Source organism: Hypanus sabinus, chromosome 29 (genome assembly GCF_030144855.1).
Source record: "Hypanus sabinus isolate sHypSab1 chromosome 29, sHypSab1.hap1, whole genome shotgun sequence".
In the NCBI taxonomy this organism is placed as follows: Eukaryota; Metazoa; Chordata; class Chondrichthyes; order Myliobatiformes; family Dasyatidae; genus Hypanus; species Hypanus sabinus.
This window is the reverse complement of record NC_082734.1, coordinates 14,551,492-14,573,569: the sequence shown is the minus strand read 5'-3', so window position 1 is coordinate 14,573,569 and position 22,078 is coordinate 14,551,492. Positions and strand designations below refer to the sequence as shown.

Below are 22,078 nucleotides of genomic sequence, written 5' to 3'. Positions count from 1 at the left end.
GACATATAGGCTGTATGTAGGAAAGGAAGTCCAAAATATGAAAACCCACTTTGTATTTGCTAGGCTAAGGAATCAACTACAAATTTATAGATTTAGAAAATTCATTTTCATGAGCTGTGAGAGATGGTACTAGACAACTGAATAGTACTGTCAGAAGCTTCAGTAGGCACCATTCAAACAATGTGGCCCAAATAGATTAAAATCTAACTGCATATCATGATGCAAATAAAAATTAAAGAACACTTAGCCATTGCACTGCAAGATCTAAAACTAAGCTGAACATACCACCTGATTTAATCATCCAGACTGGCAATAAAATACACAGCAAGAGCCAACTCCTATTTCATGGCTCATCAAATGGGGTTAACATTTTGAGAATCCCTGAAACAGGGATTTCAGAGAAAATGTACAGATGCAGACACTTTTGATGTTGAGTTCTGATATCAACCTCATTTGATATTGTACATTTTTTTGTTATTATACAAATACTTTTTCAGAGCCTGAAAAATACAGCAGCTTTAGATGATTAATTAAAACATTTAAAACAGAGAACAAATAAAATTAGAAACACGGCATTTCTGATAAAGAAGCATGCTCTTAAGCAGTAAATTTAATTCTATATACCTTAGTTTGAAATGATTTATTTTAAAGTAACAGAAATATAATTGAATTTTTCACAACTAAAAGAACAGAAACACTCCTTCAGTAATTTTAGCATTTACTAAATATCAAGTTCTGATGTATTCTAGGTAAAAAGATAATTATGTCAGCTTATTGTTTGTTCCTGGTCAGGTTTATAAAATTATTGTTCTACCTTTCCTAACCAAAAAAGCTCAAATTCAAGTACTGGAACAGCACACCTGACATCAAAAGTCATATACAAAAACCTACTTCTGATTCAATGTTAATTATAAAAATAAAAAGCTAAGAATAGCACACAGAATTCATTGATTAAAAAAATCCTGAACTATGAAATCAAAATTAATGATTGTCATACATAATATGTAGATAGGTAATTTTAAAAGGGAAGAATGCCAACCATAAGAAAACATCACCAGCAAAAACAATATTTATAGCTCATCCTCACCTTTGAAATTCTGGACTGCTGGAGGACCACATTGCTGTAGGACTGAAGACACACAGATACATCAATAATTAGTTTCTTTTTCTAAAGGGCTTGGGTTTTAACACCACCAATACTCTGAATTACTAGTTCAGTCCTTCAATTGCTACAAAACACATCAAAACACCAGGTAAATAAATTTGTTTTTAAATACACTGCCTCTATACACATATATGTTAAAACCCAAGCCCTTTAGAAAGAGAAACTAATTATTGAATTGATGTATGTGTGTGTCTCCAGTCCTACAGCAATGTGGTCCTCCAGCAGTCCAGAATTTCAAAGGTGAGGATGATAATATACTACAAAGGGATCTATCTATCCAACAGGATCATTCTAGCTTTTGAATTCCAGACAAGTAGTTAAATCTCTTTTAAAATGTGTTTTGACAAAAAAATGATAGAACAGACAAAAAGTTACTTTTTTTGGTAACACCATTCATATGAGTTGGTAGTTATAACAGGTAACAATTCATCTAGCACCAGCAACCACTGCACGGTCAAAGTCACTTAGATTACATTTCTTCCGCATTCAGATATTTGGTCTGAAAAACAATTGAACCGCTTGACCATGCTTTTATGTATTGAGCTGCTGCCACAAGATTGGCTAATTAAGTATTTGCATTAGACCAGGTATACTTAATAAAGTGGCCACTGTGCAGTTCAACAAACTTCAGGAGAGTTGGAAAGATCTTTTCTCAGCTCGAGTAGGGATGGCATGAAAACATTAAATATATACACAATTGAATACAAACACTGAAAATGTTAGTGCATTCCTCAATCCCAGAGTTAAAGGATAATTTGCTTTCATTCCTGTCCCTTTGGTTTGGTGGAATCTGATGTGGCCAATGTGAGAAATGCAGACTCTGCCTTAAATTAAGCAGGAGACACTAAATGAAGCTGGTAAGCATATGGGTTACCAGGTGCTGGTGCACTCCTTCCAGCTTTTCCACAGTATCTCCATGGAGTCCCAAAGGGTTCTTACACTCAGTATCACTCAGCTTGCTCCTTTTCCCACTTTTAAGTGGTTGCAAGCCAGGGACTTGCACAAATTAGAGGGGATGCCATTCCTTTTCCAAGGAGCATTTGACACCATCCTTAAACATTTCCTCTGGTAATCTTGTACCAAGACAAAGCTCAGAACAGACCGTCTATTTGCAGAAGGGGACAAGTGGATTTGCGGTATGGTGCGTTAGGGTCAGTAGAGCACTTTTGTGTTGCCATGTTTATTGTAAGACATTAACTGACAGTTTACTGAACAAATCAAAAAGTACTTGGAACCTGGCCCTCAAATGTACCAATATACAGTACAAATGTTGTCTGTGCACTACAGCTTAATTTAGAGTCACCTTAGTTTTGCAGTTGGAACAAATCACTCAGTCTAGCATGCGCACATATAGGAAATTTGTCAAAAGCAATAATACTGAGAAAAATTTAAACATATTGAACTATTTTTGTTATGAAACAATTTCAGGTGAAAATTTCAACATTTAAAGAGTAATTGTTTTTACATTAAAAATGCATTCTTAGTTAAAACAGAAATTAACTATTTATCCATTGAGCTTGACCAAATCAGAGCTCGACTATGAATTAATTCAATGCAATGGCTTTACCCCATCTCTTAATACCATCTGTTATCTATAGATCTCAGCTAATGGCAGGAGTATGCTACTTGACCCTTCTTGGCTGATCATCCACATCAGTAACCTAACCAAACCTTCTCCTCATACCTCCAAAATCATTTGGCATTCAGATACCTGATTAAATTATTCAATATACTCAAGAACATAAATAATCGACACTGGCTTCACTGCCTTCAGTGCTAGAAAATTCTAGTTTCATCACACTCTGGTGAAGAAATTGTTTCCAATCTCTATTGTAGCTTTAAATTAATTACTGATCTAGTCTCAATTATCATTACAAAAGAATCATTCTGAACCTTTTGGCTCTTGTACATAATTATGTCTGTGAATCTCATTTCTCTCCAAAGTATCTCTAATTTATTTTCAAATCACCTATTTCACCAATGTTCAAGTAATTCAACCAATAGTCATGTAACCTCGCTTCATTATTTAACTCTCAGGAATCAACATACCCAACCAGAAAATCTCAAAGCCCTTACTCCATAGACAATATTTCTTTCAAAGCTGTAATAGAGTACTTCAAATTGTTTGTGGAAACCTATGTGGCCTAAGTAATGCTTTTCGTGACTAGATGATAACCTTACTGTGAACTCCAGATAATTAAATATAATTTAATTAATCATTTTCTGTATTGGGCTTTGTCATTTTCAACATCCATACGCATGAACCTACTCATATAGCAATTGCTTGCATTTACAAAAATATTTAGTTACAATTTAAAAATGTACTCAATAAATCTAGTATATTAATAAACAAAAACACAAAACTGGAATTGGAAAGTGAACTGAAACCCAGCTGTGCATTTACAGATTTACTGGCATATACAAAGTGTATTCTTTGTTGTGATGTAGGAATTGCAAGTTATCAAACTCCCAAGAATAAGAAATGTTACAAAATAACTCAGATTAGTCTCCAATAACTTGCATGGTAACTTGCAAGTTTTTGAAATTAGTAGAATGTGGAACAAAGTAAATTAGTCAGGGCTAGGAAGACGCTACTAACGGAAGCACTGACAAAGACAACAGGCATGAAAATAATGTTCACTCTCATCATAAAAATATCAGTTTTACTCCAAGTTATAATGTCTAATTAAATCATTACAATAAATGAACAGTTATAAGAACCATCAATAGGTTTTACTAAATTGTAAGACTTTCAAATGTTTGAGACAAAATTCTTTTATGATATTTCACTAGTGAATTCAAGTTCATTCAGTAAGATCAACAATATTTGAGGACAGCTCTTTCCACAGATGCTACATGATTTTCTGAGAACGTCCACGACTTCCTACTTCAAGTTCTACAATCTGCAGCATTTTGAGATGTGAAGCTTTTTAGGATTTCCTCCAAATCCAATAGGACAATTACTTCATTTTAATGACCATCCACATTATATTTCAAAAGGAAGTAAGCCAGTGTGCTATCAGTTTCAATCAGTTAAGCAAAGTCTACATTTGAAATATTGTGGAAAATTAAAATTATACAATTGTAATGCTATAGGGCATTAAAGACAAAGAAAATAAATAAGTAATTACATATTAACATTGCTACTAATTTGACTAGTGATTTCTCTAGTGCCTTCAGTACAATCTAGCCATTTCTTCTGAGCAAGATGCTGCAAGAATGGGTGTAGACAAATTCACTATCCACAGATTACTAACTACCTGACAGATAGACCCCAGTTTGTACAGCTGGGTGGTTCTCTGTCTGCAATGGGTGCAAGTGGCACTGAAGCGTTACAAGAGACTACCCTGCCTCCACTTCTGTTCACACTGTACACCACAGACTTTCAGTACAAATCGGAGTCTTGCCACTTGCAGTTCTTTGATTGGGTGTATCAGAGATAGACAGGAGTCAGAGTACAGAGAACTGGTTGACAAGTTTGCAGAGTGATGCTCCTCCATGTGGCCAAAACCAGGGAGATGGTGATTGACTTTAGGAGGAAAAAAAGACAGTGACAAGCTGGGATAAAGCCACACTTAAGTTGGAGGTACAACACCTTACATTCCGTTTGGGTAACCTCCAACCTGACGACATGAACATCAATTTTTCAAACTTCCAGTAACGTTCGCCCCCCCCCCATTTCCCATTCCCTTGTCCCTCTCTCACGTCACCTTCTCGCCTGCTCTCTCTTATGTTATCTCCTTGCCCACCCATCACATCCCTCTGGTGCTTCCACCCCCCCCCCCACTGTTTCTTTCTTCCACGGTCTTTGATCTTTTCACCAATCATCTTCCTAGCTCTTTGCTTCATCCCTCCCCCTCCAAGTTTCACCTATCACCTGGTGTTTATCGTTCCCCTTCCCCCATGTTTCAAATCTACTCCTCTGCCTTTTTTTCTCCAATCCTGCTGAAAAGTTTCAGCCTAAAACATCAACTGTATTTTTTTCAATAGATGCTGCCTGGCCTGCAGAGCTCCCCCAGCATTTTGTGTGTGTTGCTTGGATTTCCAGCATTTGCAAATTTTTTCTTGTTCGTGACAAGTCCAGTATACATTTGGGAGAAGTTGCGGTGGTGGAGTACAAATACTTGTGTTTACCTCGACAAGACGACTGGAAAACCAACACCAATGTTGGTTACAAGAAGGGGATGAGCAGGCTATTTTCTAAGGAAGCTGGGATCCTTCAATGTGTGCAGGAGGATGTTGGAGATCTTTTACCAGTCTGTTGTAGTGAGTGCAGCCTTCTTTGTGGCTTTATGCTGGTGGAGCAGCACTGATACTGGTGATGTAAAAAGGGCTGGATCTGTCCTTGGCTACAGCCTGGACTCTTGAATGAGTAGTGGAGAGGAAGTCACTAAACAAACAGTTATCCATTATGGACAACCAGGCACATCCTCTCCATGACCTACAGAGTAAGCAATGGAGCACCCTTTCAAGCAGGCTTATTCAGCTCCACTGTCATAAGAATTGTTACAGATGATCTTTCCTACCAAATGCAATAAGCATATACAACAGTTCATCTTTGTGCAACAGGAGAACACACATCATAGTACAACAGCCTGTTTTATTATTTCGTACATTATTATTGCACAGTACTGCACATTGGTAAATTGTGTATGTTATTCTGTACTTTTAGTTATTATATTTATTATTATTGTGCAGTGTTTTTAAATGTTGCTGTAATTAAATAATTTCCCACTCAGGCTCAATAAAGTACTTATTATTATTGTCATTCATTTCATTTGACAACTTCATGCATAACTATAATATGTAACATACAGGAAATGTCCATTTAATCACCAATTTTGGAATGCAAGCTTAAAATTTAACCCAGCTTTCTTCAATATCTAATTTGAAGTCAGAGAGAGATACAGCCTTAATCAGATTCTACCACTCACCAATATACTAAAGACACTTTACCTACAAAACCACACTTTTGGGATGAGAGAGGAAACTGGAGTACGCAGAGAAAATGTATGTGGTCACAGGGAGAATGTACAAACCCCATACAGACAACATCCAGGTATTTTGTGCTAAGAGGGAGTACTAGCAGTGTGCACCACTGTCTGCCCAAGATTATAAATAATTAAACATACTACCTAATTTATTATATCCTGCACATACTACATTCAATTGAGGCCTTGGCAAAAAAGTTGCATCTTACTATTTTCATATTTGCTTATTACATAGCCTCCTACATTGTTTTTGTCCACATTTCTCTGCAATCTATTTTCTTACATGTGTTCATTTATGTCTTCGATCATCTACCCGTTGACCTGAACTAGTTATACTAGCATGTCTTTGGAATGCAGAAGGGAACTGGAACACCCAGGGAAATCCAGTTGGTCAGAGGGTCAGAGGGTGAATGGGCTAACTCCACAAAGACAGTGCTACGTATCAGCAATGAATTCAGCTCACTGGAATGACAGCCAGCTGCACCACCACTGTTCTTTCTTTCTAAATCTTTTTATTATTATTAGTAATATGGACAGAAAACAAATGATATATTGATAAAGAAATTACCAACATACAAATTCCATTACATATGAAAAAAACATACATAATAGTTACAATATAAATGAGTTCACCAAGACATAAGCCATAAAATATATGTATGAACATGGTAAGTCTAAATATTTCATAATATATGATATAAAAAAACAAAAGAAAAAAAATTAAAATATATATATAATGCAAAACTAGCTAATCTACTAATCTAATAACTAATATAGGAAAAAAGAAGCAAAAAAAAGAGAGAAAAAAACAGGGGCTGTTTATAATATCTCACAAAAATAAGTATTCATCAATGCCGTCACTTCCGGTCCACTCAACATACATAAGCTAAAAGCTGGGAAATCAAATGAACTTGGCACAGGGTCATATTACATCATATGAAAATGTTGAATAAATGGTCTCCATAACTTTTCAAATTTAATAGAAGTCTCAAAAGTACAACTTCTAATTTTTTCTAAATTTAAACATAACATAGTTTGAGAGAACCAATTAAATACAGTGGGAGGATTAATTTCCTTCTAATTCAACAATATAGATCTTCTAGCCATCAGAGTTAGAAATGCAATCATTCGACGGGCAGAAGAAGATAAATGCAGTACCACCACTGTTCTGCATTATGATGACCTGTTCATATCCAAACATCACTCAGGGATGCTTGAAATACAGCAATGCCTCAGTGCACTGAGCGAAAGTACAAGTAAACTAAATTTTACAACTAGCAACACAAGGAAATCTGAGCATAAAGTTGCTAACTCTAGTGGCAACAAAGGCAATAATGGCAGTTTTAACAGATGAGCTGTGGAAGGGAAGTAGGGCAATACTCAAAATCCAGATTCATATAATCTGTGATGCCATAGAAATGGTACAAACCTCATGGGATGAAAAATGACATCAATGATTCAAATGAATGGATTGTCAGATAAAAGTTAAAGGAATAATCAATGGCCAGAATAATAAATTGGCAAAAAATGAATGTGGTAACTTCAGGTCTTCAAATATTTAGTTCAGTATTTTCCATAAAATGGTAAATTTAAGCAAGCTAAATGAGAAATGGAAGTCTCTCCACTCTGCTGCCTCAGCAATGACTCTACAAAGACTATTACTATGATCTGCCCCATATTTCCCTCCCCAATCCCCTTACCTCAGACTGAACCAAAGAGCTACTGTTGAGTTCCAATTACACATGGCATCAGCACAATATAAAAAAATTCTAACATTCCCACGCAGTAAATAAAGAAAGGCAGAGAAAAAGTATATTTCCTATTTAATATAAAACCAAACAGAGAGGAATCTGCAAAGTAAAATGTTCACCAACCATTGGAGGTTATAATGCTGGGACAGTTCATATATAAAACAAATAAGCTCTTTGAGGAAAAAGAGAGAATACCCAAGAAAATAACCCAGAAAAATAAAGGCAAGGATAGGAAATAAATGGAAAATAAATAAGGCAAAAGAGCAGCAATATTAAGCTGAGCCCCAAAAATATACTGGGCCAATAATCTTAATAGCAAATCACAGCAGTATCAAGACAATTTGCTGGAATTTATCCATGCAAGACAAGTTCCAAATTGTGCTCTGTCCAGTGACAGAGATTCCCCAGTGTTTATACTACGTAATCTGCTCATGGATCCTGTCCAGGATAGACCAAGCAGTGAAGGATTTATTTCAAAGGAGATTTTGTAGCTATATAAAGAGGCAAGTTACATTTCAACTGTGTTTGCAGTAATATCTTAGTCATTTAAAGAAGTGGGTATTTTAGCCATTCCATTTTTTAAAAAAAAAGTAAACTACTGAATCTGAATATCAGGCATACTTGCTCAAGCAACATGGGCAATGTAGCTTTGTTTTCTGTCAAATGTTTCCTCAGAAATTTTATATACTTGTTTGGTTGTACTTATTTGACCAAATTACATCATTCAAGATTTTGGCATCACTGAAGATCTTGAATACAGGGCATTCCCAATCAATAAGTTTAGCCTAAGAAATGCTGAATCTGGAAGCAAATGATTGTCAGACAGCAGTCAGCTAAATCTGGGCCTCAATAATCATATTAACATTTAGCTTTGTAAAACATCAGACCTTTTCAACTGAAAGGTTCATGCAGATGTAGAGGGTGGTTAAAGTATATGTACTCTGTATCCATGAAGTTCTGACAGACAAGGCTATGTCAGTTTAAATGAATGATAATTTAAACATGATTTGTCTTACTTCTCTATGCCCACAACTTGTGCAAAAACTGATAGTTGAATTTCTTTTACTCAATTTTATGAGCAAAGATAATATGTTTTGTTGGAATTTGCAATATTCCCACACAATTCAACTATATCAATGTTTGAAAAAAAGTTAAGACAGATTTATGCATGCTTTTCTTTTACTAAAAAAAATCAAAATTTTGCTAAAAATTACTACTTGAAATATGCTTAATGAATAGTTATAACATCTTCCAAATAATGTTGTTACACACTTCTCCAAATTGAAGAGAAAGTAAATTTATTCCAATATTTTATGGCCCTTCTAAGCTAATCATTTAGAGATAGAGTTACTAAAATCATGGAGATCAGCATTAAGTACAATCAAGACAGTTTTGTAACTGCCTGAAAACTCTTACTAAGCAAATCATGTCAAAATGGCATTGCAACTTGAAAGGCCATGGTTATCAGGAGGTTTGAATCAGGTTTCCTTAATCAACTAATAATCAGCAGAGTGAAATATTGAAAATACTAGGAAAATATTGAACAGCATGGAAAATATAGGATTAATGCAGTCAGCTGCATTGTATGAACTCAGTAATACTGTTAATGTCTTTTGGATCTCAGGGTCTGTAAAAAGACCAGAATTGTTATCCAGGCAAACACGAGGAAATCTGCAGATGCTGGAAATTCAAGCAACACACACAAAATGCTGGTGGAACGCAGCAGGCCAGCATCTATAGGGAGAAGTGCTGTCGACGTTTCGGGCTGAGACTCTTCGTCAGGACTAACTGAAAGGAAAGATAGTAAGAGATTTGAAAGTAGGAGGGGGAGGAAAAAATGTGAAATGATAGGAAAAGACCGGAGGGGGTGGGGTGAAGCTGAGAGCCAGACAGGTGATTGGCAAGAGGGATACAGAGCTAGAGAAGGGAAAGGATCATGGGACGGGAAGCCTACGGAGAAAGGGGGAGGGGAGCACCAGAGGGAGATGGAGAACATGCAGAGTGATGGGCAGAGAGAGAAAAAAAACTAAATATATCAGGGATGGGTTAAGAAGGGGAGGGGCATTAACAGAAGTTAGAGAAGTCAATGTTCATGCCATCAGGTTGGAGGCTACCCAGTCGGTATATAAGGTGCTGTTCCTCCAACCTGAGTGTGGCTTCATCTTGACAGTAGAAGAGAGAATTGTTATTCAGTTGGCTATTGCTGCAATGAATACATGAAGACTACCAATTTGGCAAAAAAGATTTCTAACAGCTTTATCACAGAATTTGGAGAGATGGTGGAAAAAAAGAGTGAGAAAAGTGATCATACAGAGATTGTAATTTATAAAGATTACTCTAAGCACCAATAAGGACACTGCTCTGAATTAGATTAAGGACTTTACATGTAATTTATTATGTGAATACCACCATAACACTAAAGGCTTTCAGCATTACTAGACACTACTAAATTTATTGATTTTTATGAACTTCCTCTCTGAATTACACACTTTCAATAAGACCCAATTTGCTAAAAGTTAGGAAATTAACTGATGCAATATATAAATTGGTTAACTTCACCTTTCTTGAGCGTGTATTCTTTTCATTATGCACTTAAGCAAAAACTGTCTAATTCATTACCCACTTGCTGCTGAAAATTAATTATATCTTTAACAAGTAATTGCACAGAATCAAATCTTAAAATTCTATTTTCGTGTATGTTACACAGGATCTTTTGTAAAGGTACAGTAATTTGCCAGCTTATTGTAGTGAACAAGTAGAACTCCCCCACGGAAAGAATTAAACACAGTCATTGTACCCCAAAGCAAACTCTAATGCCTAATGGCAAGTTTCTATCTGGGTCTCTGGCAATTGTCAGAAACCAAGCCAGTCTATCCATTAAAATTGAATTGAGTTGTGTTTAATCACATATCTGCAATCATCACCATCTCTAAAATGATGCTCAACTCCTACCAACCCTGAACACATCCACATATAAACCCTGGACATGACTATTCTAATCCTTTTTTAGCCAGCAACTTATACTTTAAAGTAACATATAGTTGCCCATTTTTACACAAAAATTCCCAACTATAACCACAATGCTTAGTAGTCATAGTAGCACTTCATCTAGCAAACCCAAAGTTTTAAACTCTTCATCCTCCATGGCTATGCCCTTCCCCTCTGCAACCTCCTCCTATCACAAGTCTTAATGCAGGTATAGGGGTACTAGAAAGTTTGTGAATCCCGTAGAATTTCTTTATTTCTGCATAAATATGATCTAAAATGTGATCAGATCTTCAAAAGTCCAAAACTAGATAAGGAAAACCCAATTAAATAAGCAACACAAAAAAGATTGTACTACTTCACTTATTTATTGAGATAAATGTTGCATTATTGTTGGGAAAAGTATGTGAACCTTTGTTTTCAGCAACTTGAGTGACCCCCTTTTACACCAATAACTTCAACCACTTTTCCAGTAACTGTCGATCAGTCTTGCACCTCGGCTTGGAGGAATTTTAGGCCATTCCTCCTAACAAGACTGCTTCAACTCTGGGATGCTGGTGGGCTTCCTTGAATGAACTGCTTCTTCAGGTCCTTCCAAAACAGTTCTAGAAGATTATGGTCAGCACTCTAACTCAGCCATTCCAAAACACGGGTTTTCTTCTTTTTAAACCATTCTGTTGTTGATTTACTTGTCTTTTGGATCATTGTCTTGTTGCATTATCCAACTTCTATTAAGCTTCAAGTGATGGACTGCTACCCTGACATTCTTCTGTAAAATGACTTGATACAATTTTGAATTCATTGTTTCCTCAACAATTACAAGCTGTCCAGACCGTGATGCAAAAGAACAAGCCCAAACCATGCTTTACAGTTGGGACGAGGTTTTGATGTTGGTGTGCAGTGCCCTTTTTCCTCCAAACATAGCAGTATGCATTTCTGCCAGAAAGTTCAATTTTTGTCTCATCTGTCCACAGAACATTGACCCAGAAGCGTTGTAGAACATCCAGATTGCAAACTTGAGACATGCAGCCATTTTTTTTTTGGTGGTGTCCTTCCATGAACACTATTCATGTTCTATTTTTTTCTTATAGTGGACAGAGACATTGGCAAGTTCTAGAGATACCTGCAGGTCTTTTTCACCTCTTTCAGCATGGTATATTGTGCTCTTGGTGTGATCTTTGCAAGACAGCTACTCATAGGGAAAGTAGCAAGAGTACTGAATTTCCTCCATTTGAAACAATTTCTCTTCTTGTGGACTGATGAACAGCCAGGTTTTTAGAAATGTTTTTGTAGCCTTTTCCAGCTTCCTGCATCTTTACAATTCTTCTTCTACGGTCCTCCAAAAGTTGTTTTGATTGAGGCATGGTGCATATAAAGAGGTCTTTCTTGAGAAGAGCAGACTCTATCAGTCACCTCCAATCTCATCTCATTGATTGGAAGACCTGACTCCAAATTGCTTTTATAGAAGGTATTATCCCAGAGATTCACATACTTCTCACAACAAATATATATACTACTGGATATGTTTCTCAATAAATGAACAAGTGTAACATTTTTATGTTATTATTTAATTGGAATCTCTTTACCTAGTTTTAGGACTTGCGTGAAGATGGATTCACATTTTAGGTCATATTTCTGCCAAAATAGAGATAATTCTACAGGTTTCACAAACTTAAGAATCAGAAGAGCCAATGGGCATCTGAAATAAGTTACAGAGCTGCAATGAAATAATAGGGGAAATGGAACTCTACAATTGTTCTATAGCCAGCAGCATGGACCTGATCATCCAAATGGCTGCCTTATGTGTAAAAGTCAAATCTTTACGTTTCAGATTCTATATTCTTGAATCTTTCATTCATTACAAAAGTAACTCAGTAACAATCTGGTATTTCATTTATTTTAACTCCACCACACAGCTAACTTCAATTTTTTATTAATCCATGTTCCTTCAAGATCCCCTTTGAATTTATGGTTGATCATTTTTTTCGTCTTATTAACATCCACTGTGGTGTTCTCAATAAAAAGGTTAATCAGTTATATTATGCATTTATGGGCTTATAATTATGGTCAAGGCATGACATAAATTCAAGACAATGGTCTCTACTAATTAAAAAAACTCCTCCCTCAAATAAAACAAAAACCACACGCTAATTATTCAGCTACTTTTGACAGTAAACAGAGCTGTGTAAACCAGGAATATACTGGATTTAAAAATTTCCAGATCTTCAGTTAAGTGAAATGACATGAAAAAGATCTTATACTCTACCAATACTAAACAGAACCTGAAATAAGCCAAACATAAAAATGTAGCCCCTCCCCCCAGTAGGATGAAACTGATGGGCCAGAAAAAATGAAAATTATGGTTCAATGTAAAAAGAAACAGGAAAACTTTAGAACAAGCGATTATACGTTTAAAATTAAACACAAGACAGCAAAACAAATTTATGCACAGAGAAGAGATTACCTAATTCACTTGTGTTCTACAAAGTACTCACCATCATTGAAGACAGCAAAGACCAAGGAAGGAATACAGGCAAAGAAATTAAAACTACTTAAGGGTATTTGCTCGCAACACAAACAGAATAGCCTGTTTTCACCATCTAATTTCTATATAAAGCTCAGTCTGAGGATTGGGGGGGGGGGGGGGGAAGATTTAATGCTCTTACTGTCTCTTCCTGCAAGTGGGTAGATTGCTGTTAGTCACACCCTAGATTCATACATGAATAATGATCACAGGATTTACAGAACTGTACTTTACCCAAGAATCAATGGGAGTTAATGAGGATGGGAAAAAAACTGGTAGAACAGAGAGACCATGATTGTGTTCAAGTTGAAATCAACTCAAACAGAACAAAATTAATAATAATGATCCAGCAGTGCCATTTAGCTTGATTTTAATTACCATTTGCCAAACAAAACTGAAAAAATATACTAAGATATGTTGCTAACTGGAATTATTCAGAAACATATAGTAAGATTTTGGAACTGTAATTATACTTAATGAGCTTGGCTCAGCAAGCAAGGGAGATTCTCCACTCTAAAGTTCATTGTCTTGTATTTCTTCTCAAAAACTCAAAGTGGACCACACATTGAATATTTTAAATTATGCTGCATTCTTTAGTACTAACAACAAAAACAAACTTGGACCCTCAACAAGACGTGCAATAAATTTTATACTAATAATGTGATGGACAGAAAATTGTTATTTCAACAAAGATCAGATGAAGGGGCAACCTCCATCGAATCAGATTTTGCCACAACATTTATTGAGCAATTTGTGATGGGTGGTAAGTGCTAACCACACTGATCCCAAATAATGAATTTATTTTTAAAATATCCATTAAAAAGGGGAAATTGGATAAATGTTTGGAAGAAGACAAAGCTTTGGTCAGGGATTAGATTTAATTTGGTCTAGCAACAGCAGTCATAGATGAAAACTTATTTTGATTTGTGAATGACTAAATAGGGTAAGGACCACTATAATCACAAAAGAAAATGCTGGCTTATGAGAAATAAACTGCAAATACAGACTATGTAACAAGAAAATCCAAGGCATGAATTAATTTATAGAATATCAGTGTATTCTATTTAAAAAGAGATTTGTGAAAAAAAGCTCACTTAAAATTCAAATTAGGATGTACAACATTGGATGAAGGATAGATTTAGAAACTGGCACATTATATCCATGATGAAAAAGTTGCAATGCCATTAAAAATGGCAAAACAAGCTTGATGGTAATAAAAACTAAATATTGCTGGAACCATTCAGTACGTCAGACAGAATTTGTAGAAAGAAATGGAACAAACATTTTAGATCTGACAAAATGGTTTTCTTCCTTAAACACAGACTAATTCACTTTTCATTCAGGTCCGGAGCATAAATGCTTCCAACATTTTCTGCTTTATTTCAGAATTCCAGTGCTACAATTTTATTTTAATTCCATTTACTACATAGGTTTACAGGAAATCTTTTCTAAATTGGAAGTTTTTGTTTTAATTTTGCAGCATGGAACACTTAGTGAACTTTTAAGTAAAACTATATGAGGAATTGATTAAGCAACTATATTTTCATGTCAAAACAAACATTTATGGAAATCAGTACAAGCATCTGAATTATGTACAAATAAGTATGCATTTGCTGGTGAGTACACCAAGAAATACTTACAGATAAACAAATCAATGTACTGCATAAATCCATTATGTAGATTTCACTGTCTACTTTTAACACAAATACCTTTTTGGTCTAAGTAGACTACTCTTCAAACATTCTGACAATAAAATGAAGTTGCTACCCTTTCTATTTTATGATTTTCCATTAGTTTTCCAATAGAATGTGAAGAATGTCAGTATTAGAGATTTCCATGTCAGTTACTCAGCACTCAAGATGCTCCATGGAAAGCAAAGTTCTCCTGCTTTACTTTTCAATAAGCTATTACCTCTGTTTCACTAACCAATTATTTTGTGAACAATCCAAAACTTCTAAGCTGTTACAGATCTCTAATAAAAGTAACATAATGTAGCATTTTAACCATGTTATAGGAGAGGTTTCCTATCCAAATTAAAATAAAATTTAAGTGGGAAGACTTAGAATATACACTGCCGCAATCTTTTTATTACTTTTGAAGCAGCTTTCTTTTTGAGATTCTGTGATTCAGACTTGAAACTAAAACCTAAAAGAATTGTATTAATATTCAATTGAGAAACTGGTGAAATTCAAAAATAATCAAACATAAACTGGTAAAACCAAGATTGATTTTACAAAAACCATTCAAAAGTACAAGTACAATTCATTACCTCTATGCAGTTATTAGCTTGGAAAATCAGAGGGACTAAATACGCTACTGGGAAATCTATACAATTACATGCAAAATGTGTTGATGACTGCATTAATTCTATCTTTCATTAATAAGAATAGTTAGTTACACACAAATGAAGTAACCATTACAACCAAGAAATCAGCTTCCTGAGAATTAACCCTTTTCAGTAATTGCCAGAGGTGATGGCCAATGGGGTGTGGGAGTGAAGTGGCAGTTGATGCCAAACAGAAACAAGAAATATTACTTTGATAACAAATTTCATTCTAATGATCTACTGAACTTGCTACTATCTTTCCTCCACAATCTCACTAGAAGCTTCAGAAAGAACTGCAGAGACACCAATGTTCCAAGTTCAAGGTTTCCAACATTCATATCCCTTTAAAGTTAATGTAAGAACATTTATTTAACAATAATTTTCCAAATTTACGTATCCAGAATTTTTAACGGTATCCGACAAAGAAGCTCTATAAAACTGGTTAGATCACACTTGATTATTGTTTTCAGTACTGTTGGCCTCATTATAATAGGAATGACATGGAAGCTTTAGAGGAGGAGCAGTGGAGATTTACCAGGATGCTGCCTGAATCACAGCATGTCTCAGGAGGAAAGGTTGACCGATCTAGGGCTTTTTTTCTTTGGAACAGAGGATGAGAGGTGACTTGATAGAAAGATAGTAAGAGACATAGGGTGGACAGCAAAGGCTAATGTGGAAGGTTATAATATTAAGGGAATGGAGGCAAGAATAGGGGGGTTTTCAGAGGAAGTTTTTTTTTACAGACTGGTGGTAGAGGCTGACACATTAGGAGCATTTAAGAGACTTTTAGAGGCACATGGATGAAAGAAAAACAGAGGGTTATGTGAGAAGGGTTATATTGATTAGTAGGTTAAAGGGCAAAAAGGCTTATGCCTTGCTGTACTGTTCTATCCTTTATCTAAACAATGTTACCTTTCTGAAACTTGCAAAGAGTCATTAAGTAACAGTCAACTAACTTAAATGCCTTCAATACCAAAACTATTGGGGTTTTAAAATAAAACGTCTATGAGGAATATTTCCTCAGCAGATTTAGAACCACCCAGTTAAACACTATCAAGAATATCCTTAACTTGTTAGAACTTTGTAACAAAGTTGCTGGTTCACTCATGTTTGCTACAAAGTTCAAACACATTATGACAAGAGTACATGTCCCATCAGGTATTTAATTTTTACTTGCTTTAGTTCACATAGTATTGGTAATTTCTTGAAAGCTTTACCAGTGCATTACAAGGCAAAGAAAAAGTTTATTTAAATTAGGACATCTGTTGGCGAATGGTGAGAAAGCAGAAAACATACTTTCAGTATCTCCAGTTTTTTAAAATAAATTAACATCAACCAAGCAGACACATTTAGTGAAGTACCAGAGGAAATAAATATCCAATCTCAACCCTCTCATCCATCAAGACAAAATGATAAATCTAAACGGTAAGGTCAAATAGCACCTGTTTTAAGAGCTTACACACTTAAATGGAAAATTGCACCTGGCAAAGAACCAACAGAAGGAAAAAATGTTTTTTTTTTAAAAGGAAGAAAGCTATAATATAGAACTCTTCATGACTGCAGAGCATCCCTAAGCAGATTCAACAAAGACATTTTGAAGTGCAAAGATTGTTATAAGGAATGAACTCTGGAAGCCAACTTTTACATGACAAGTTCCAATAAACATTAAAACATCTGCTTTTACTAGTGTTGGTTGAAAGAGAGAATATTAACCATGACACCAAATTATTAAACCAATTCTTTTATTGCATATAGCCTACAATGCAATGTTGCAATCACCTATCAGAAAGGAATTTAAAGGAAAATGCAAATGCAAAAAACAGGATATTTTAATAGTTCTAATAATCTTATAACTGGGTACTTGAAACATGTTGTACTACTATACTCGATCTAAAAAGTATTAGATCCACCTCAAGACATGTCACTTTAAAATTTTGACTTTATTTGTATAATAGAAGAGCTGAGAAAAAGAAATCTGTACATTAAAGTGCAGTTAAGTACAGCTCAGAATACATTAAAAATCCTAAATACTTCTTTCCCCAAATACCTATTGTTTTCTGGATTAAAGGCTATTACAGGAATTATGAATACACTTAGAAAAGAACATAGAAAAGTAGTTTTCTTACATGCAACAAATCCCACAACTGCCATTTTAAGAAAATCACCATTTCATATAACAAACTGATTTAACATACATAATTAAAAGTCTGCAAAATTTGTTCAAGCAAAATTTCAGATATCTGATAACTGAAGTATTTAAATGAAAAATTCAATAAAATTGAATTATTATTTTAAATTTTCTAAGATTGGACCAAGTACTTACAAGAGTGGGTACAGTATAGTGAATTAGTTTTGCTGAGAGAAAATTACAGTATATGGCATGTTAACTTTATGAATATTACAGAAGTTGAAGAAATACAGAATAAACTATGTAGCAGCTAGATGATACCAAGTTTAACAAACACCAAAAAGATTTCAAGAGAATCTAAGAGAGCATTGGACATCTTGTCAGTGGAGAAGAAAACTAATTCAGCAATCACTGCAGACCATTTACTATGAAACTGATTAAGAAACAGTTGTTAAAAAGCTCCATAAGTGATCTGACCATTTAAATTATTATTTTGCATTACAATAAGGTTGCAACTTCTACATTTACATTTTTCATTCAATTTGCCAATAAACTAGTTTCAATAAAATCATGGAATGCAAGTTCCTTTTTATTTCACCAGGCTGTCAATCCTTCATCTAAAACTGCTATTAGAGCTGCTGTCAAATCACTTGAGGAAATCTCTCATGTATGAAGTGTCATAAATTGCTTACTATTTGGATTTTAGTAAGCTTATAGTAGCATTTCAGTTGGTCAAAGATCACAGTAAAATGAAATGTAATTTCATTCACCTCAAAGCACCAGCACTACTACTGCAAAGTGAATGATCAAAAATATAACCACATAAAAGATGGGATTCAATATATCAAATTAATAAAAACAAATTTTAAAGGAAAAAAAACAACCATAGGCATGCATATACGTGCTTAAAGGAACTACATACTCAAGTGTCAAAACCTGACATGGGCTTCGCTAAAATTGTCCTTGAATTCCTCCAGCATTTTGTGTAGGCTGCTCAATGTGCAACTCATTTACTCCAAGTTCAATTTTAACTATATTTAAAACAATGCAAGATGCAACAAGCAGAAGCATTACTTCCAAGTAAATTAACAAAGCAAAATACCACTGTGGTGTATCAATACAAAATACTATGCAACTTGCTTGCCAAAGCTTTATACAAATGAAATAGAATCATTTCATCTCAGAGTACAAAGTTATGTACTGTCAACACAGGAAAATAAACTCTTATAACATCATTATCAAAGTTAATTTCTCCAAATCGAAGTTTTGCTTGTATTCTTACTTGAACACAAGATATCTAGCAAAGCTTGTTGCATATTTCCCTAAAGTCAAAACATTCTTCTTAAAAAGGTCTCTCATTCGTTTCACAACAAATGAAAATTCAACTAAAAATAGCCGATATACTGAACAACATATCCTCTAATAAACAGTGCTTAATCTGTTGAAAACTTTTAAACATCACAGAAATTCTTTTTACAGTACTACACAAAATCTTGCCACTTAAAAAATTACTCACTGAACGTCATGAGGCAAACTATTACACTGCGTCAACATGGTGTAACTCATTTTATTTACACAATACTCAGATCATCCAAAGTTATAAACTACACATTTTAACGAGATGAAACTGTTACAACATACCCAGCAAACCAACCACATGCATAATCTATTAAACATACATACCTAGTTAACTAATTTAAAAACGAAAGGCCTTTATACCTCCATATCATGATCTTTCATTAATACTCCTAAAAATCTTAAGACTACCACCGTTATTTGTATGTAGGCTTCATAAGAAACGAATAAAGGCATTTGAAACCATTTAAGAGAGGTAGAGAAAACTAATAAAACTGTGGCCCACGAAGGGAAAATGAGACTCCTCCATAACAATAACCTGGACAATCACAGATCCTTTCCAACCAGAGGAATAGCATAGCCCAAGAGAATTACCAGAGTATTCTTTATAAATTAACTCTTTATCCTCTTCCAAAATTTGCAGTAAGATATATTTAACAAAATGCTTAAATAAAAATGGCATTTGCGAACTACAGCCGGGGGGAAAAATTCATAACGCACATACATAAAACTGACAAACTATTCAAGAAGGGTTTACACAGTACCTGTGCCATCGCTGGCTGGGGGAGCTGGGGAGGAGATTTTAGGCCGCTTGGCTGAAGGCGGTCCGTCCAGGAGATTCTCTGCCATTTCTTCCCAGTTTAAAAATTACACGTTTCAACTTTTTTTTCCCCTTCCTCAAACGTAGAGGGAGGAAAAAAGAAACAAACCCTCGCTAACTGATCGGTTGACCTGGGTCCTCGCTCAGCTTTCTTTTGCTCAAACAATTTCAAATCCTTATCGTTGAAGTCTGAGAGAGAGAGAGCGAGCGAGCGAGCCTAAGGCCTACGGCCAGGCCCAGGCTTTCTAGGTCGATCGTCCATGGGCACCAAGAGCCAGCAGAGAGAAAAAAAGGACGGAAAGGGGGTGAAAATAATTAAAGAAAATGAAAGATCAAGTACAACGGTGTCTCCGGCGAAAACCTCATCATAAAGCACCTCACAGCCGTCTTTCCTTCCACATTCCCGAAACCCGTAAAAAAAACCCTGTCAGAAAAAAACCTTTAAAAAAAATTCCCCCTCTCGATCCAATAAAGAGAGAACGATTCATCCACCGTCTCTCAAGAGTAAGCCTCCGCTCTTCACGGGGGTAAAAAAAAACAGGAACCGTTGTTAAATCAAACGAAATGTTTCGGCATTTTTTCTTTCCCTAACATTTAAATTTTTTAAAATAACGGACGGTAGAGTCGGCAAAAAAAAAGATGAGGCGTTTTTACAGTACTACTTTTTTTCCTCCCTGCTGTTCAATTCGTATTGCTGATTATATATTTTGTTAGTTTTCTTTTGTTCCCCCCCACCCCCCTCCCCGCCTTTTTCCTTTTCTTCCTCGTCCTTTTTTTCACCCCCTGCCCTCAATCCACACAAGCCGAGCGAAGGATTTCTGCTCTCCCTCTATCGCTCGCTTCTCTCTGTCTCCGTCTCCTCTCCTCCAAACAAAATGGCGGCTTGTTGTTCTCTCGGCGAGCGCAGCGCAGCGACGTAAAAAAAGAGGACCGCCGCTCGGCCCGAGTCGGCTGCGGCTGGCGGAAACGGCCGAACTCGCCTTCTCACGTGACCCCCGCAGCTGCCTCCCATTCGCCGGCGGGCGCAGCATTACGTCATTTAACTCCACCGTCCCCGGGCTGGAGCCATCCTGCAACAGGAGAAGGGGGCGGGGAGGTGGTGGTGGTGGGGGGTGATTTTGATTAAATGGGTGCGCGGACAATTGCAAAAAAAATTAAAACCCAGTTTGTATTGTAGCACGTATAATAAACGGTTCGAAAATATTATTTGTGTTTTGTTTTAATCTGTTTTATGGATTTGCACTGTAAATATTTTCACTAAGGGAACTACATTTTTCCCCCACATAGCAGTGCACTTCTTGTCTATATTTTTATCCGTATAAATCAGCCAATTGAATTACATCTCTAAAATAAATTTATTGGGCTATGATTGTCCTTTCCCCCCAATAAAACGGTGGCAAGAGGACCCTTTATGATGGAAGCAAATAATTTTTAAATAGGAATTGTATATACTATATCTCAATTTACAACACAGCAAATAAAACTACTACAATATTATGTTTCAAGTAGACTTTTATTTTATTTTAAGTACACAAAGCAATGGAAACAGAACTAAAATGACCCTGTCAAATGAATTTTTACATTGATCATGGATTAAATGTTTGAGGAAACGACATGAAGCATCACACAAGGTGAACCAAGTTATCCATGAACAGACTACAGAACAAGAGATTTTTCTTTAGTTGATCTCAGTTAAGAGAATCAAAGATTAATTAGCCTTTGCTTGGAAATAGATGGTTTAAAACAGCAGCTTAGTTTCCAGTCTTAATTGTTGACCAACAAACTCTGTGGAAATGTACTTTTTTTTAATGTGGGCAGCAGCTGCAGGTTCCACTGAGACGACAAGTCTGCTGACATCAAGCTCGCAGGTGAGCACTGGTCACAGCCTACCTTAGTAGGTGGATTGGTCAGCCGGCTCAGAAACCATACCTTTAGGGCCATGTCTGGATCTGGTGAGGAAAGGATTTAAAAACAGAACATTAATCTGAAGTACTCACCTTGGACAACAACTATTACAATAAATGAAAGATAT

General features: G+C 35.6%; 1 protein-coding gene across 1 annotated transcript in view; it reads right to left on the bottom strand.

Annotated features, from left to right (window-relative positions):
- Positions 1 to 20,927, bottom strand: part of LOC132383032 (histone acetyltransferase p300-like) — a 99,142-nt gene extending 78,215 nt beyond the window's left edge. The window contains exon 1 of the mRNA XM_059953737.1: positions 19,991 to 20,927. Within this exon, the coding sequence (XP_059809720.1) occupies positions 19,991 to 20,075 (85 nt within the window). The 5' untranslated portion in view covers positions 20,076 to 20,927. The remainder of the gene's footprint in view (positions 1 to 19,990) is intronic.
- Positions 20,928 to 22,078: the final 1,151 nt, after the last annotated feature.